The sequence below is a fragment of the Halichoerus grypus genome, chromosome X (genome assembly GCF_964656455.1).
Source record: "Halichoerus grypus chromosome X, mHalGry1.hap1.1, whole genome shotgun sequence".
NCBI classification, from domain to species: Eukaryota; Metazoa; Chordata; class Mammalia; order Carnivora; family Phocidae; genus Halichoerus; species Halichoerus grypus.
The window spans coordinates 114,349,080-114,368,665 of NC_135727.1; the positions used below are offsets into that span (position 1 = coordinate 114,349,080).

The following is a 19,586-nucleotide window of genomic DNA, read 5'->3' on the forward strand; positions in this document are numbered from 1 at the left end:
AAGTTGCGAGGTTACGTAGGGGCGCCTGGGTGGCTCAGTCGGTTGAGGGTCTGACTCTTGATTTCGGCTCAGGTCATGATCTCAGGGTTGTGGGATCGAGCCTCACCTCGGCCTCCGTGCTGGGAGAGGCATGAAGCCTGCTTAAGAGTCTCTCTCTTCCCTCTACCCCTCCACCCCTCCCTCTCTTAAAAAAAAAAGAGATTATGTAGTGTTTTCTTCGGCTGCACACATACTAAAATTGGAATGATACAGGGAAGATGAGCATGGCCTCTGCACAAGGATGAAACACAAATTCCTGAAGCATTCCATACTTTTGAGAGACAGAGTGAGGGAGGGAGAAAGGGAGGGAAAGGGGGTAGGGGTTATGTAGCTTGCCCAAAGGCACCCAATAAGAAACAAAGCCAAGAAGTACGCCTAGATCTATATGAAGGCCAAGTTCACACTTTTAACTCTAATCTGTATTGCCTCTCCTACTACTGTCTCTATTTTCCTCTACTTTTAGTTTTTCTTTTATGCTAGGCACTGAATGACTTCATTGTCTATTGATTTTTTGCATCTCACCTCGAACTATTAACCTACAGTTTTTCATTTTTTTAACCACTTTGAGTACTGTTGGTAATACAACCGTGTAAGAAATACCAACTCCCACAATCACAATTACTAACCAGTACAGCAGTTAAGAGTTGGAATTCTCGAACAGATCCTGTGCAGTAAACACATTTATCCTTGAACAACATGGGTTTGAACCGTCTGGGTCCACTTATTCGCAGTTGTTTTTTTTTTTCTCCTAATACAGTACAACATTGTAAAAGTATTTTCTCTTCCTTAGGATTTTCTTAATCACATTTTCTTTTCTCTAGCTTACTTTATTGTACGAATACAGTACATAACACATATAAAATACAAAATGTGTTAATTTGACTATGTTCTTGGTAACACCTCCAGTCAACACTATGTTACTAGTTAAGTTTTGGGGGAGTCAAAAGTTATATGCAGATTTTTGACTGTGTGGGGGGTCAGCACCCCAAACCCCCATGTTGTTCAAGGGTCAACTGTATAGGAACTCAGTTTGGGGCTTGCCTTAATCTTTGAAGTACTGAAGCTACATGCTGGGGACCCATCTGGCTGTAGGCAACAAACTAGCAGGAGTTACTCTCCTTGTCTTTTACTTTTCTAGTTACAAAATACACTCATGAAAAACAAATTCATAGAAGTCAGAAGTTTGTCAAAATTCCCTAAAATAACATATTCTAGAATTTTTCCTCTGAATGTTCTTACACAGATCCTCACTCACAATTTTAAGAAGCTGATCTTACAGCCCTACTGTTTTAGAACCTGCTTCACTTAATGCATCATCTAAGTACAACCACAAAACGATCTAGAAGACACTAATCAATCCTGTGGGATATGCTCAGTGTTCTCCTATGCTCATATACTCTTACCAACACACATTCTCACATAAACACATATGCTGTTCTTTTTTAGAACTAGGATCACACACATTCTGAACTTAAAAATTTTCATCTAACATCGTTCTAGGTAAGGATAGATTTTTTTTGAAGGGTAATGGTATTTTTTTTAAATTATATCATTCCATAAAAAATGTACTACTCTTTAGCCTCCTCGTAGGCCAGACATTCAAACACTGGGTTGCTGAGACCAAAGGCATGTCCATTTTAGTTTTTATAGTTTAGATGGCAATTCACACTCCCAACTAGCAATGCATGCAAGCACCTGTTGCCTGGATATTGTCCCTCTTTCTATTTTGTCAGGTCCCTTGCTAATGTTTTCACACGAACTTGTTGGGCCACTAACAGAGGTGAGCATCTTGTTATAAGTTTATAGGATATTTGATTTTTGTCTTCTGAGAAATACCAGTTCATGTCCTTTATTATTTTTCTATATAGTTATCTTATTTTTTAAATCTTAAATTGTAGGGGCTCTCTGTATTATTAAAGGGATTAAATCCCTGTCGTGTTTGTTACCAGTTTTTCAGCTTCGTTTATGGGATTAGGTTGTTGTTGTAGTTTCTGGGTTTCTTGTCTTTCTTTAAAAGATTTTCCAACTCCAAGGTTAAATATGTTAAATTTACCTAAATGTATTAGTTTTTGTATCCAGAGCTTAAGCCATCTGAGATTAATTTTTCTATGGCTTCTAGGGTCATGTTAACTTTGTTCTCATGGAGATGGACAGCCCATTGTGTTGGCATCACCTATGAAATCAACTCAATCTCCTTTTCCCAAGCAAACTGAAATATACCTTAGGCCATCTATTACTTGTATGAATACACACTCAGACATGTTCAAAATCTCTGTGCCATTCCTCTTATATGTGCATTCCTGTGTCAACATCACACTCCCTATTTGATTACTATGCTTTAACAGTAAATTACTAAACAACAGGGCAAATTTCCCTGCACTATGATTTTTTAAAAAATTTTTTTCTTGGAGGGGCACCTGGGTGGCTCAGTCGATTAAGTGTCTGCCTTTGGCTCAGGTCATGATCCCAGAGTTCCAGGATTGGAGTCCCAGGATCCAGCCCCACATCAGGCTGCCCATTCAGCAGGGAGTCTGCTTCTCCCTCTGACCCTCCCATCTTGTGCTCTCTCTCTCACCCTCTCAAATCAATAAATCTTTTTTTTTAAGAGTTTATTTATTTGTCAGAGAGAGAGAGAGCACAAGCAGGGGGAGTGGCAGGCAGAGGGAGAAGCAGGCTCCTCCATTGAGCAGGGAGCCCGATGCGGGGCTCAATCCCAGGACCCTGGGATCATGACCTGAGATTAAGGCAGGTGTTTAACCGACTGAGCCACCCAGGCGTCCCAATAAATAAAATATTTAAAAAAATTTTTTTCTTGGCTATTCTTAAGTATTTATTGTTACAAATGAAATTGAAAATCATTTGATCTAATTCTAAAAACCTCCTTGGGATTCTGACTGGAATTACTTGTAATTAGGAAGTTATAGACATTGTTCTGGTATTCTCATCCTAGAAATGTAACATGTCTCTCCATATATTCCAACTATAGTTGTGGTCTTTCAGTAAGATCTCGACATAATTCTTGTAAGATCTTGACATAATTCTTATCAGTCCCACAATACCATTCTTATTTAAATATATTCCTAGGTATTTAACAATTGGTCATTATTCCTAAATGTGAAGCCTGAAAGTACAAAAATCCTAGAAGAGAACACAGGCAGTAACATCTCTGACATCAGTCATAGCAACATTTTTCTGGATATGTCTCCTGAGGCAAGGGAAATAAAAGCAAAAATAAACTACTGGGACTACATCAAAATAAAAAGCTTCTGTACAGCAAAGGAAACAATCAACAAAACTAAAAGACAACCTACGGAATGGGAGAAGATATATTTGCAAATGACATATCTGATAAAGGGTTAGTATCCAAAATATATAAACGACTTACACAACTCAACACCCAAAATACAAATAATCCAACTTAAAAATGAGCAGAAGACATGAACAGACATTTTTCCAAAGACGACATCCAGACGGCCAACAGAGATAGCCAAGAGACACATGGAAAGATGCTCAACATCACTCATCATCAGGGAAATGCAAATCAAAGCTACAATGAGGTATCACCTCATACCTGTCAGAATGGCTAAAATCAACAGAAGAAACAACAGATGTTGGCAAGGATGCAAAGAAAGGGGAACCCTCTTACGCTATTGGTGGGAATGCAAACAGCGGCAGCCACTATGGAAAACAGTATGGAAGTTCCTCAAAAAGTTAAAAATAGAACTACCCTATGACCCAGCAATTGCGCTACCGGGTATTTACCCAAAGAATACAAGAACATTACTAATTCAAAGGGATACGTGCACCCCAATGTTTATGGCAGCATTATTTACAATAGCCAAGATATGGAAGCAGCCCAAGTGTCCATCAACTGATGAATGGATAAAGAAGTGGCGTTTATGTGTGCGCGTGCACACACACACCGGAATATTATTCAGCCATTAAAAAAGAATGAAATCTTGCCATTTGTAACGACGTGGATGGAGCTAGAGAGTATTATGCTAAGTGAAATAAGTCAGTGAGAGAAAGACAAATACCGTAAGATTTCACTCATACTTGAACAATCAGATGGTTGTCAGAGGGGAGGTGGGTGAGGGGATGGGTGAAATAGGTGATGGGGATTAAGAGTGCACTTATCGTGATGAGCACTGAGTAATGTAGAGAATCGTTGAATCACTATATTGGACATCTGAAACTAATATAATACTCTGGTTAACTACACTGGAATTAAAATTAATAACTTAAAAAAACAATTGGTCATTATTCTTGGTCATTCTTCTGAATAGGATCTCTAGCCCACTCTCTACCTCCAATTTCCATTCAAACTGTTTTGCATTTAGCATAGCTTAAAAAACATTTTTTTAGACTATCTCCATCCAATCACTTCACCAAATTCTCATGAACTCGACTAATTTTCTAGGTGAGTTTCCTAGATTTTCTAAGCATTCATATCATCTGCAAATAATGATTCTTTCTATATTTATACTGTTTTCATTTTCCTACCTTACTGTATTAGCTAATGCCTCAAAAACAATGTTGAATAAAGTTAACAAGCATCTTCGACCTTATTTCCAGTTTTACTGGAAATGCCTTAATGTATTTTGCCTTTTTATATAACATTAAGTTTCTGACAGTTTGTTACGTTTGGGTAGTTTCCCTTCTATTGCAATTTTATCTTACTTAAAAGACTTTTTATTAAGAATGACTGCTAAATATCCCCCAAATGCTTTGTCATCTGTTAGTACATTATTTTCTCTTTTAAATAATTCATATAATAAATCATGTTGACAGACTTCTTAAGATTCCCATCTTTATGTTTCTGAACTAAATCTTTCTTGGGTCTAATAGAGTTCTTTAAATAAACTGCTAGATTTAATTTACTCTTTTACTTGAAAATCTTGTATACTCATCAAAACCAATCTTTAGTTTTCTTTTTGTACTACCTTAAGGATTCTAGTATTAAAGCTACTCAATCATTATAAAAGGAATGGGGAGCACTTTGGAACATTTTCTACTTTTCTAAACACGGTTAACAGAGTAACCATGTGTTTTTGAAATAAACATTTGCAAAGACCTGGTGTTTTTTTAATGGTAGTATTTTAATGGCTAAGGGGCTTGCCTGTGAATACCCCCAGACGAGGAACCCCCCACCCCTTGAGAGCACTCAGAAAACCCTCAACCTCAGAAGAATTTTCCAGGCTCCCCCAATGGTTGTTCTAATCCAGCAAGAAGACAGAAGGGGTGGGCGGATGTATTCAGACACCCAACTTCCTCAAAAGCAGAGCCATTTCAAATAAAATACTACTTTTCCATTCCCTAGACTGTCCCACTGTCAATGTCACCACCTGCCTTTGGTGCTCTGCTTTCAGACAGACATGCAAGAGTTGTTTTCCAAAGCCATTAGTAAATCGTCCCACGTACATCCAGCCTCTAATTACAAGAATCTACAACTCCACAGTACTGCAGGTTTGGGTTTGCAGTTCTGCTTATGCTTCAATTGTTTTTCCGAATCCATATAAGGAAGTTCCAGAAGGAGCCAGGGAGCCGGGTATCGGAGTGAAATCACTCTTCTGAAGTTACCCTATAACCTTGAATACATGTCCTTCGAACTCTCAAAGTTGAATCTTCTTCAACCATAAAAGAGAAATAATAGATGCTTGGTGCAGGGTTGAGGATTACAGGTTAAAACACCTTAGGCAGAGAGTCTGGCTAACAATGCAAACATTATTTGACAACAATGGTAACTTTTAGCTCCATGAAACAAATGAGTGAAACAAACCTGTCATGCTCTGATGAACCTAACTCCCCTTCCCCGCGTCCCTTATTAAAACTCTCAAACAGTACATGTGAAATACATATATCCTTCTTTCTCTTTTGCCCACAAAACAATCACACCTACATGTCAATATAGACAGAATTCTCTTTCAGCTTAAAAAATTAACATGCATGCACCATGAAATCAAATTTGGATGCAAACACATTAGGGAAGATGGGGTAGGGATAAGCAATTTACAGATCAACAAATGAAAGCACTCGTCTAAATTGTTTATAAATCTAGAGTAATACTTTTTTTTTTGAAGACACATTTAAGATTCTGTTCAAATAAAATGTATTTGCTTGGTTATCTTGTTCTAACAAGTATTGTAGATGTAAGCACTGAACACGTGCATGTTTAAAATACAATACAAAACATCCAACAAACTGTAATGATTGGTCAACTTGGAAGTACAGTACAATTTAGGACAGAAGCGAATTTGCTTAGCAAGAAGCAACTGCTGAGATGTACACGTAACTCACACAGAGTCTGAAGAGTAGCAGAAGATGCCACCTCAAAGTATGCCACTTTGGTGTATTATTTTGAGCTGTATAGGCACTTGAAAAACAGCAAATGCAGAAGGCAGCTTTCTCCGAACTCCCCTTCAATCTACCTAAGATAGATCCTCCGAAAGAAACTCAATTGTCCAAGATCCCCTCCCTAGTGGGTTCAACCAGGGACGGATGACCTCTATCACAAGACAGGAAATGGATACCACATCCAGACAAACTTAGTCACAAGTATCATACCTACCCCATCTATTCTTCCAAGGGCCCATTATCTTTCCTTAAAAGTCACTCACTCTCCCTAAGACACCTATGACCCCTTTCCCTATTAAGTTGGTATTTAAGCCTAAATTTTAAAGCTACCTCTGAGTTACTCACTGATCTCTGGGTCTCTCCCAAGTACACATGAGGTATATATGTTACTCGACTTCTGTATTTCTCGTTAATCTGTCTTTTATTACAGGAGTCTTAGCCAAGAACTAGAAGGGCAGAGGGTAAGGGTGCTGATAATACTGAGTCCATCTTTGGCCCTCTTATCTTGTTCATGTTTGCTCAATGACCTCTCTTGGGACTACGTGTTCTGGCACCTTAGAGATTAATACACGTACGTCAAAAATGCCTGCCAAGGAAGGCTGGCATTTTGGTTTCCCATCAATCTGTTAGAGATAACGGTCTTTCCCCATCCTCATACACAGGTCGTGCCATAAAAGCTAATGAAAGGTTAGCTTGATTAAAGGTCAATTAGTGCACGCATACCCTCTGAGGTACATGGGAATGGTATGATCTCACTCCAGTGCCCTTCCTGCATGTCCTCTCCCTCTATAAAATCCGGGGACTACAGTCTGGACTTTGCAGAGAGTAACTACGCAGCTGCCACGGACCATCCTCCGCCCAATCCCGCCTGTCAGTTAGGTGTCCCTGAGTAAAACTCGGTGTAAACTCTATGGAGTGGCCCACTTCGCTTTCCGGTCACCAAGTGCCTTCTCAGTTTGGGGGGATACTTTACTGTCCCTCCTCCACCTTCTAACAGTAGAGGGAAAAATTATCCTTCCCTCCAAGATGATCTATTTATCTTCTTAACCAACTACCCTTAAGAGCTGTTTTAGGAAGGTACAATTCAAGTCAATAACATATTATTAGTTGACTTCAAAATGTTATCTAGAAAACATAATTACCTGATAGCAGTCTCCTTTAAGATTGTCTAAGACGTTGCCACATGTTTTTCGCATGTATTTCTTACATCCATCAATCACCATTTGGTCAATGTTCAAACAGGTCAAGGAGAAATTGATCCTGAATTTGATCTATCAAAGAATTCTGAAATAGTAATACTTTAAAGAAAAGGTAGGGGCACCTGGGTGGTTCAGTCGGTGAAGCGTCTGACTCTTTTTTTTTTTTTTTTTTTTTTAAGATTTTATTTATTTATTTATTTGAGAGAGAGAGAGAAACAGCATGAGAGGGGATAGGGTCAGAGGGAGAAGCAGGCTCCCCGCCGAGCCAGGAGCCCGATGCGGGACTCGATCCCAGGACTCCGGGATCACGACCTGAGCCGAAGGCAGTCGCTTAACCAACTGAGCCACCCAGGCGCCCGAAGCGTCTGACTCTTGATTTCAGTTCAGGTCATGATCTCAGGGTTGTGAGATGGGAGCCCAGCATCCAGCTCTGTGTGGAGTCTGTCTGAAATTCTCTATCCCTCTGTCCCTCCCCATGCTCTCTCTCTTTCTCAAATAAATAAATAAAATCTTAATAAAGTAAAATTAAAATCTTAATAAAGTAAAATAAAATCTTAAAAAAAAATAAAGGTAAGACAAACATGAATTTTATAACACAAACTTGGGTATCAGATTTACCAAAAAAAAAAAAAAAAAAAAAGATGAATGAGACAATGATTTCATTGTTATACCAAGGTCACTCAAAAAGAACTGAATTTTCCCTTTTCATGAAGAAGCCCTTTCACAAAGTGCTAAGCAGCAGACGCAGTACCAAGGTTGCTTTCTCGTTTTCTCAACTAGAGGATCTCTGCTGCTTTGTTTGTAGCCACATGAAAAGGCTATTGGTACTAAATGGAAATGTTTGTTCAAGGCAGTATTTAAAAGGCATTTGCCTCATAACATTAGCTGGAGTCTTAAGACAAAAAAAGAGGAACAAAACAGAAGCCAATTGAACTTGATCTCCAAACAAAGGATATCTCTACCATAGTGACCATCTTTGGTTTCAGTTTGACTATTTCACATAATATGCCCCCATCTCCACCCCCAAGAATCAGCACGTCTTTGCCACTGTAGTCTTCTTTTCCACTGCCCATGATGGCCTGGGTATACGCCAAATCACTCTCTGCCAGATCTAGGGAGGAAAAACACAGGTACAAAATGGTGATTCTACCCAAACCCACACAGAGACCTGACTTGCCATGCTAGAAAGTGCTGGAATCTAGTCTAAAATTCAAATTTTTTTCATTTTTGATCTTTAAAAACTATCAACAATGTGCAGAGGTACTTTTTTTTTCATCAACCCTACTCATCTGACACCTAATATATTACATACACATATACCATGGTCAGTGGAAAAAAAAAAATTCAGTCTTAAGAATGTTCTGATATGCTAATTAAAAGCAATCATCTTTTATTACATGAAATACGGCATCTGAGAGTTGTTCCAAGTAATAGGAGAGACAAAGTAAACCAGGGTTTAGGGGAAACAAGATTGGCCAGGAGTTTCTAATTGTTAGCACTCAATGGTGAGTATACATGGGTTCATCATACTATTTTGTCTACTCAGTTTTGAAATTTTCCGAAACAAAAAAATTTCTTAAAAAATAAGGAATCATATTTTCTTTATATGAGCATAATTCAAATACTCAGCACTAAGAATACTAAGAAAATGGAACATCAAGACAAAGTTTTCATGGCTCTGCTATAAAACATGAAAGCCTAAGGGCGCCTGGGTAGCTCAGTTGGTTAAGTGTCTGGCTCTCGGTTTCAACTCAGGTCATGATCTCAGGGTCATGGGTTGGATGGAACCCCGGGTCCTGGTCGGGCTCTGTCCTGAGTGGTGTCTGCTTCCCCTCTCCCTCTGCCCCTCCCCCCCGCTCACACATTCTCTCTAAAATAAATAAAATAAAATCTTTAAAATAAAAAATAAAAATAAAACAGGAAAGCCCAGACAATCCACAGGTTAATATGACATAAATATTCCTTTCAAAAAAACAGCACTGCCAAGGACAAACTAGGACAAATCCACAATGGTGCTATTTGTCAGAAAAGCACCATTATCTAAAACACTGTCACTCTGCTATGCAATTGGGGTAGGGATGGAATACTTACTAACATCCCCACTAAGGATGAGAATATTTCCAAATTGCTTCGAGTGTAGAATTTTAATGTTCTGATAAGGTGAATCTTCATCATACACCACTTCATCTATGTCATACTCAACCAGGCGACCATCAGCAGTGGGCCAGTATCTGTCGATAGCTCCTCCTCGAATTATGGGTGGTAATCTGGAAAAAGGGAAAACAAGAATGAGCCTTTACAGGAACACCGCTTATGGTGCCGCTGCCTTAAAAGTGAACCTGCAGGGGCGCCTGGGTGGCTCAGTCGTTAAGCGTCTGCCTTCGGCTCAGGTCGTGGTCCCGGGGTCCTGGGATCGAGCCCCGCATCAGGCTCCCTGCTCCGCGGGAAGCCTGCTTCTCCGTCTCCCGCTCCCCCTGCTTGTGTTCCCTCTCTTGCTGTGTCTCTCTCTCTCTCAAATAAATAAATAAAATCTTAAAAAAAAAAAAAAAGTGAACCTGGAGGGGCGCCTGGTTGACTTAGTCAGCAGACGATGCCACTACTGATCTTGGGGTCGTGAGCTCAAGCGCCACGTTGGGTGTACTGATTACTTAAAAAAAAAAAAAAGTGAACCCGGAAGTGTGAGTGTACAAAAGCAAGCAACGTGCCCTCCAGCCAATTCCAGAATAGTATACAAATCTAAAGCTTGGGCTTTCAGCTTTATATACAAATATGGCCACTACCAAATCTCAGCAACTGTTGTACATTAAGAGGTTACTTTTTTAATAAACCTTTCTGGCATGCCTTCAATTTTTCCTAAAAAAATGTTGGAGAAGGGGTGCCTGGGTGGCTCAGTGGGTTAAGCGTCTGCCTTCGGCTCAGGTCATGATCCCAGGGTCCTGGGATGGAGCCCCGCATCAGGCTCCCTGCTCGGCGGGAAGTCTGCTTCTCGCTCTCCCGTTCCCGCTCCCCCTGCTTGTGTTCCCTCTCTCGCTATGTCTCTGTCAAATAAATAAATAAAATCGTTTAAAAAAAAAAAAAAAGTTGGAGAAAATGGCCACCTCAGACATCACACTCACCCCAAATACTTCAACAGGAATCTCTTAAGACCGCCTACCCCACCACACTTCCACACCACGTTCATGCAAGTGCACGGGGGTGTAATACCATCATCTGGTACACAATCCACATTCAAATGCCCCCAAGACCGTCCCAATCATGTCATTTACAGCTGTTCTGCTTTTGAATGAAGGATCATATGCTGTACTTTCTTTTCCTTTTTTACCCTCATTTCGTCTATTTTAGTTAAGTTTTTCCACCCAATGTGTTTCATAACATCTCAGGGAAATGCAGACCAGGTGTTCTGCAGAAAATCCCTAAGGTGGGTTTGCCTGAAGACCTCTTTCTTCATTAAAGTCAGGGTGGTAGATATTTACAGAAGCATCACATCAGGGGCAAAAGATGTGTGCTTGTCCTATTATTAGAGATGCTAAGTGTGACCAGTTGGTTCAAGTGAATGGCACCAGATCCCTCCATTTACAAAGGTACCTTTTTTCCCTTTGAAATTACTAAGCAGGCTGTGGGATAGCCCTCTCAAACTGGGTGAAGCCCCTGAGCTCTCAACAAACCTCCAGTAGTGGTTTTGGCATCTAGAAGATTCTTGCCTGTATCAATTATTATTACTAGAAGGACCGCAAACTGAGGATTTTCCCATTCCATTCTTTTGCAAATGCTCCGTATTTCAGAAAACGTGAATGTACTAGAAACTACCAGCAGAGGACACTAAATGACAATGAAAACCAGAGCCAGAAAAGGGGCTTGGCAAATCTAACAGAAACACAAAGTGAGAACTCGCTGCATACTAACACAACTGTGTGCAAGTCATGTGTTCTCAAACACAGTGGTATTCAACAGTAAAACAGCTGGATGATGGGGTATGCTACCTCTTGACTTGCTCTGCTGAGTCTCTGCCCTCCCACTCACCTGTTACCAGGAATACAGTCTGAACCTCTTTTAATGAAGCTTCCTCTGAGCAAACACTAACAACCATAAAGAACACTAAGATTGGGGCGCCTGGATGGCTTAGTCGGTTAAGTGTCCGACTTTTGATTTCAGCTCAGGACATGATCTCAGGGTCGTGGGATCCAGCCCTGCATCAGGCTCTGTGCTGGGTGTGCAGTCTGCTGGACATTCTCTCTCTCCTCTGCCTCTGCCCCTCCCCCTGCCTGCACGCGCTCTCTGTCCCTCAATAAATAAATAAAATCTATATATAAAAAAAAGAACACTGAGATTTACAAAGCAAATTCCCATGAACTCTCATTTAATCCTACCAACTCCTGATTTAACCACTTCTTGCACCGTTCAAGTGAACAAATGCAGCTGCTGGAATGTCTGCAGACTAGGTTTGTCTTGTAAAATGTGCAGCCCCAAACAAGACAATACCACCCCTCCCCCGTCCCCTGCCCAGCCTGGCCTGGCCCAGAGCAGGCAAACAGGACTTGGGGGAAGCCTCTTCCACCCTTGGCTGATGGTTGGTGGGTAGACGGAGGTGGGAGAGTAAACCACCTGTGACATTAGATGAAGGTGACAAATATCAAGTCATGGGTTTTCAGGAGAGAAAACCCACCCCCTGGTTGACAGCCAGCCAGCTATACGAAATTACTAAACTGCACAAACCCGATGAAAATAAATGTCTATTCTCAAGTGTGTCACTAAGTGCCTTGGCTAAAGTAAAGAGCTCTTGCCTCAATTGCAACACAATGGTTTTCATTTTTTAAAAAATTTTTTTTAAAGATTAATTTAAGTAATCTCTACACCCAAAATGGGGCTCAAACTCACGACCCGGAGATCAAGAGTCGCACGCTCCACTGACTTGAGGCAGCCAGGCACCCCGAAACACAATGGTTTTTAAAGACTGGCAAAGAAACAACAAGGATCTCTAACAGGATGAGGAAGCCATTTATCTTGATGAAATACTCATCCTAGCATGAAGTGCATCTCCTTGTAATGGGCTACAGGAGATCTTCTGGAGCCCAGCACAACTCTTCTTTCAACTTTCACTGCTGAAAATTGAAAATGGATCGTAGAGAGAAAGTCAGACAGAGTATGTCCTGGGTCTCCGGTACACTGTGTCTACTGCAATATCTCCCTCACCTCTAACCCCCAACAAAACTTAACGGACGTAAGCTTGTTTTCCTGTTCCTTTTCTTTGGAAAGGTAGAATATAAAAATAAATTATCTAATACATCCCATGGCTTCTTAATTAAAAATTCAGATTTAACTCACTGGCCACAGGGGAATAATGATTTCAGATAATGTTATGAGTTACTTGTTAATGACTAAATTTCTAACCATGTCATTCACCAGACAGAAAAATGGCGCCATCCTTCTCCTTTTGAGGCCAATTAAAAAAGCCTGCCACCAAGTACTCCCAATAACTTCTGGACCCCTCTACCCTGATTTTACGAAAAGTTGTAAAAGCAGTGACGAGCAAAAGCAAGGTCTGTATTTTGAACTGAAAATATGAAGCTTAACTCCACTCTCACTTAGCTCCTATATCCAAAACAAAGACTTCTCATGAGTGCTGAAACCCATAAATGTATTCCATCTATTTACTTAGTCCTAGAAGTAACCCTAATAAAAGTGAGACCAATAAAACTCAGAGGCATTTCGATGTTGGCCAATTCATTATCACGGAGTTAATACATTTTAGAACAGAGTGGGAACCCGCTGAATTCAGGTTGGTGCAGATAGGTCTGCAGCAGTCGAAGGAATGCTGAAAACCTCTGCAAGCAGGGAAAGGTGGAAAGTCCAGAAAAGTGTGTGGGTGTGGACATGCTTTTAAGGACTGGGAAGAGGGAAATATGGCTGAGGAGATGTACACTGAACTTAGGTGGGGTAAACAAATCTAGGTGCTCTGACAGATTTCAACCACGTGGGCAAGTTGTACACGGTTACGTTCATTTACCGGCAGTTCCCTGCTTTCTACCCTACCAGAGATTAACCAACCTTCTAGTTAACCTTACACCAACCCTGGAGCTTTCCTATGGGCTGATGAAATTTAGCATGCTGAGCTAGTAAGTCCCTCACATCCTAGGTCTTGCCAAAATGAATGCACGCTTCTACAAAGTGCTGTCAACTAGAGACATCTGTATTCTGGTCGCTTCCATCAGTGATGGCGTGACCTTGATAAAGTCCCTCTAGGTCTCTCTGTGTTTGCTGTTGTGAGTAAGGGACAGGCCTCCTACTTTTGGGGGCCTGATAAGGATCCACCCAGACAGGACAGGAGCAAACTGGTGAGAATTACCTGTTGGGTATCCATGATTAACTCCTATTCTTAATTCCCAGGACTCACACAAGACTCTATCCATTCCAACAAATGCCAAAGCTGTTACATCTATTAAGGCTCTTTTAACATCTGTTACCATGGACAAATACTGCTGCACTGTTCAAAAGAAATGTTCCATATCTGCATGGTACACTGTGATAGTCACTAGCCATTAGCTACTGACAGGAGGCTAGTGAAACTGAGGAATGGAACTATCTTTATTTACTGAAGTTTAAATAGCCATAGTCAGGACAGGGGAAGCTTAACTGTCTTTAGTATCATTTGAAAAGAACCAACCGGTGGCTGCTCAAGGTAGGTGGCCTCTCAATTCTTAGTATCTTGCAAAGTCACCTTACTTGAAAGCTTTGAGGCAAATTTTCTATCACCTCATCTTGTCATAAATCTTAGAAGTGAATTCCACTTCGGAGCCCAGAGCTCTGAGCAGAGACAGCAACCTTTTCACTTTACTGGACCACGTTGGGGAGTTCTCTCACTCTCTTTTGACTGAGACGGAAGCGCCCCCCCCCCAGCTCTCTGCTTTATACAGTTCCAGCTCCTGAGATTCGCCCCATTATCTCCTTTCTACCTTTGTTTCATTTTACACAGCATGCACGCGTTTGTGTGTGTGTGTGTGTGTGTGTGTGTTCATACATTTTGTCTTGTTTGGATGTGAGGCATCCATTAGCTCAGTCTACCCATGTTGCCAGAAGCAGACACTGCTCGGGGACAACACCACCATTCCAATTTTACCAGTTAAACAAATATAAAAGGACATTCGGGAGTGGACTTACCGCTTCACCCGCACAGCACTGTCCTGACTCAATTCTTTCATTCTTTCTTCTACTTTGTTCAAAAGCTACAATTAAAAGAAAAACTACAATTAAAAGAAAAGAAGTCAATGGGCTTATAGAATAAGGTGAGTGCAACAGCTAAGTTTCCAGGAGGCTGAGGCCGTGGTGACAGCTGTGTGATATTCCTGACCTCCCCCATCCCTTCAGCAGCCTCCAGGCCTGGCCCAGTTCCACACACCCACACCAACCAGCCCTCATGGTGCTACCCTCAGTGCAAGTCACCAGCAAGATAATGGGAAAGGGGAGAGCACATGGATAATGCAGATATAACATCCTGCTCAAAGGTTTACATTTCATCATGGAAAGTAAAACTCTCAGTTTTTAAGCAGTCAAGGGAATGAGGACAAGCCAGGTTCCTAACAACAACTGAGGAACCACTATTTTTCTTCTAAAATCACTTATCTGGAGGGAGGAAATTTAAAGTTAACTGGGAGATCAGCAATTACATAAAATAATTTTATCATTAAAAATATGAGATTTTCATATGGTTTCACTTATTTGTGGAACATAAGGAATAACATGGAGGACATTAGGAGAAGGAAGGGAAAAATGGGGGGGGGGGAATTGGAAGGAGAGATGAACCATGAGAGACTATGGACCTGAGAAACAAACAGGGTTTTCGAGGGGAGGGGGGAGGGGGGATGGGTTAGCCCGGTGATGGGTATTAAGGAGGGCACGTACTGCATGGAGCACTGGGTGTTATACGAAAACAATGGATCGTGGATCACTACATCAAAAACTAATGATGTATTGTACGGTGACTAACATAACATAATAAAATTTAAAAAATAAATAAATAAAAATAAATAAAAATATGAGATTTGATGATCCTCAAATACTTGTAATTACAAATAAACAAAACAATAATTAAATAAAAGTAAATAAAAGTGAAAAACCAACACTGTCAACTTCTTGGCCTTGCGAATCACCGTCATAACTCTGAAGATCCAACAACACCAATCCATGTGGGTAAATTCTCAAACTGGCAAAGCTACAAAGGAAAGCATAATTTTAAGGTTAGGAATTGTATCATGGCATTCAAAAGAAGAAAAGACACCAACCCACCCAACTAAAAGCAAAGACCATTGCTCTTTTTTTCCTAAGTTACATGGTTAACACTTTTGCTTTCTTATGAGAACCTCTTCTTGGGGGTGGGAAGCCCACCAATCATTTAGGGAAGATTTAGACAGTCACCAGATGCTAACGTTTTCAGATAACGGGTTCTTGGGCCCAGAAAGTGATTCAGTAGCAGTTCTGTGAACCGGATTTTTTTTTTTTTTTTTAAGTAAACTCCACCCAACTCACGACCCCGAAATCAAGAGTCGCATACTCTACCAACTGAGCCAGCCAGGTGCCCCTGTGAACCTGATTTTTAAGAAGGTTCCCTGGCACGTGATTCGGCCAAGTTTAGTGACCATGGCCCTCAAATGAAGGGAGGGTAGGAAGGACAAACTGGGTCCTCCCAATTAACCTTCAGAGAGTTCAAAACAGAGCCGTGGTTTTCCGACTGCAAGCGGGTGGTGGTTAAACTGATTTAGTTCGGGGTTGGCACACTCCAGCCTACACACTGCAAACCACCAGATCCAGCCTGCAAGACTTTTTTTTGTAGAGCCTGCAGACTAAGAATGGTTTTTACATTTTTAAGGAGTTGTTTAAAAAAACAGGAGAGAGAGAATGTGACAGAGACTCTATGTGGCTCCTTACGGAACAAGCTTTCTGACCCCTAATTTAGGGGATCTGCTCATTTTTCTTAAAATATCAGAGTGTATCACATGCAATAAAAGTCAATGATGTGGAGAAATTTCTGTTTTGATCATACGTGTATCTGTACTGTCTAGACACAGATGACTATGTATGGGGTTATGATATAAAACTACTTCTCGGGGCGCCTGGGTGGCTCAGTCGTTAAGTGTCTGCCTTCGGCTCAGGTCATGATCCCAGGGTCCTGGGATCGAGCCCCGCATCGGGCTCCCTGCTCAGCGGGAAGCCTGCTCCTCCCTCTCCCGCTCCCCCACTTGTGTTCCTGCCCTTGCTATCTCTCTCTCTCTGTCAAATAAATAAATAAAATCTTTTAAAAAATAAATAAAATAAAAAATAAAACTACTATTTACTAAAAGTCGTGGTTAAAGAAACATTGGATTAAAAACTAAACACTACTAGTTAATTTCACCTTCAGCCTTTAAATGGCCCCCAAATCAAGTTCAGGTCCAGGAAACCACAAATCATTTACACCTGAATGCGCCTATCATTTTTTTCCCCCTCCACCACCCACAGCACAAAGGAGAGGGGCTGGAGAAGGGAAAGGGTAGAAAAACCTCACCCCTAACCAGCTGGGTGGTTCTAGTGCAGTCCTCGGCCAATGGAACTGAAGGAACACAGGAGCACAGACAATGCTGGAAGTTAGTACAAAAAGCTCAAGGGATTAAAACCAGGCTGAGGACCAGGACTTCAGCATCACAAAGTGGCTATTAACCAGAAGTCAGGCCAGAAGCTGGGTATGGTCCCCCTGAGCTGGTGCCTGGTCGCCCAGGCACGGGTGGGAGCAGTGAGGTTTCAGGACAGGCACCATGGGGATGGGTCCCAGTAGAGCAAGTGAGAGAAGAGGGAGACCAATGTTGAAAATACGTTTTTAAACTAAGCATGTCAATTTTCATTTTTTCTGCTTTCAGAAGCAATTTCTAAACAGCTCTTGTCATTAAAAATTCCCTTCTGGGAAGAATTCTAGGCCCCCCAGACAACTGGAAATGGTGTGTATGGTAGAAGATTCAAGAAGTGAGGCAGAGAAGTGCCTGGATGCAAAGGCAGTTAGGAGATTCTAAGAGAATCAAGGCTTCAAAGAACTTACGGGGTGGCAAGGTGACATGGTTCCATTTGCTGTGGTCCCCCCAAAGGATGGACCACATCCAGGATAGCAAGAGACCGTGGCGGGGAAGGTGGAGAAAAGAGGCTAGGACAGAGAGAGGCTGAACCCAAGCCTGCAGGAGCTGAAAGGATCAAGGACAGCTGCAAATCTCTACTTGCAGGAAACGTGCTATTAACTGGGCCGGGCACGGAGGAGGGAAGGTAGGAGAGTTTGGTGGTGGCGTTGATTTGGGATCACCCTAGAGAAGAAATGATTTTAGATACATCTGAGGTATCTGCTAAACACTTATGTGGAGATTTGCTGCATAGTTAGAAATACAAATCTGGGCTTAGGGAGAGAGGAGCTGGGAAGTCCTTGAGAGGCATCAAGAGAGGGAAGACCAGTAACCCCCATGGGGTGGAGCATGTTGACTTAGAAAGAGAGTAACCGAAGGGGGCACTAAGAAGTCAAAGTTTCCTGATCTCCCAGCATTGCCTTCTGGGCCTCTGAGGTCGTGGGGGTGGTTATTTTTCCTTTTAATAGAGAAACAAGGGACAGAATGTGGGACATTAATGAAACCATGTGGAATTCTAGTACTTTGTACCCATTGGGGGAAATGGAATTAAAGCCATTGAAAATACCCAGGAGTTCACATTTTAAAATTAATAGTGCAAATTACGAAGACTCTTACTAGTTTTGCATACTAAACCAGTCTAGATAGGATACAAACCTAGACTTAGGAAAGCACAAAGAGCTCAACATGCTGGGGTCTTCTGTTCTCGGTCAGTTCTTAATTTAGGTTTCCTTCCCTATTCCCAGAACATATTGGCTCTCATCTACATATTGATTAGGTAAAGTCTGGATAGTCTATAAAGGTCTTAAGGAAAAGAAAAAAAAACCCAACTTGAAATCTTGGGTCCCCTCAGCTTCCTGTCAACCTCCCCGTAGACATTCTCATTCCGCATTTGATGATGGTCTGCATTAATTGCTAATAACTTATAACAGTGCTACTCACAGTGGGGTCAGCCGACCAACAGCATCGGTGTCCCCTGGGAGCTTGCTGAAAATGGGATTTCCGGTGCTACCCCAGAGCGGCTACATCAGAAACTCTTGGAGCGGGGCCCGGGAATCTGCTTTAACCACGTGTGAATCGTGGCCTGCAGTTCACACTGCTTCTGCTTCCCAGGGGTTCTGGGTCCTGGCCACATAGCAGAATCACCTGGCCGGGGGGGTACTTTGGAAAAATACTGATGCCCACTGGCCTCAATCTCTGGGAGAGTGACTGGAGTAATGGCGTCTTGTGAAAGCACTCCCGGGCGATTCTACTGTGCAGCTAGGGCTGTGAAGCACTGAATTCTAGCCCCCCTAACAAGATGTCACAGGAGGAAATAAAAAATAACCTGGACGCTACCCCTCCCCACTTTGTCATCCGCCCCCAAGCCCCACCAGCTGAAGTGCTCAGATCTGAAGGCCACCTCACCTGCCGTTTTTGTTGATGTAGGTCGCTAGATAACCGTGGTCTTGCCAGTTGTGCACCGACTCTGTCATCCCTTGCTCCTGGAAAATGGACCGGAGGCCTTTTAGAATGGTCTCGCCATCAGCTGGAGAACAAGGGAGAGAAGGCAAGGTGGTCAGGATGAAACACATTCCAAAGGAAAGCCAGCGAGGCGCAGTTTGACGACTGAACTTTGGAAGAAAACCTGAACAAAGATTTGCCGGCGTCACGCCCGTTGTCAGGAGCTATGAAGGTTCTCAACCCCGTGAGGAGAGGCTACACGGATTACCGGGTAACACAAGACAGACACAAAAACACCAACCACAAAGTCACTGCACCAAGGATGCAGACAGGTCTTCAGCCAACCAGAGATGACACAACACAATGTTTAGCCTAACCAGAAATCAAAGAGATGCAAATAAATGAGCTTCCATTTTAGGGT

At 41.8% G+C, this 19,586-nt stretch overlaps 1 protein-coding gene and 1 non-coding gene across 2 annotated transcripts in view; one reads left to right on the plus strand and one right to left on the minus strand.

Annotated features, from left to right (window-relative positions):
• Positions 1-19,586, minus strand: part of SMS (spermine synthase) — a 48,381-nt gene that overhangs the window by 8,597 nt on the left and 20,198 nt on the right. Inside the window, exons 2-7 of the mRNA XM_078065246.1 lie at positions 19,130-19,250; positions 15,708-15,798; positions 14,748-14,812; positions 9,684-9,859; positions 8,547-8,703; positions 7,536-7,623 (exon numbers count right to left, since the gene is read on the minus strand). Coding sequence (XP_077921372.1) covers positions 7,536-7,623; positions 8,547-8,703; positions 9,684-9,859; positions 14,748-14,812; positions 15,708-15,798; positions 19,130-19,250 — 698 coding nt within the window. The remainder of the gene's footprint in view (positions 1-7,535; positions 7,624-8,546; positions 8,704-9,683; positions 9,860-14,747; positions 14,813-15,707; positions 15,799-19,129; positions 19,251-19,586) is intronic.
• Positions 209-315, plus strand: LOC144380643 (U6 spliceosomal RNA). Its single transcript, XR_013444867.1, has one exon. It is a non-coding gene; the product is annotated as a U6 spliceosomal RNA (small nuclear RNA).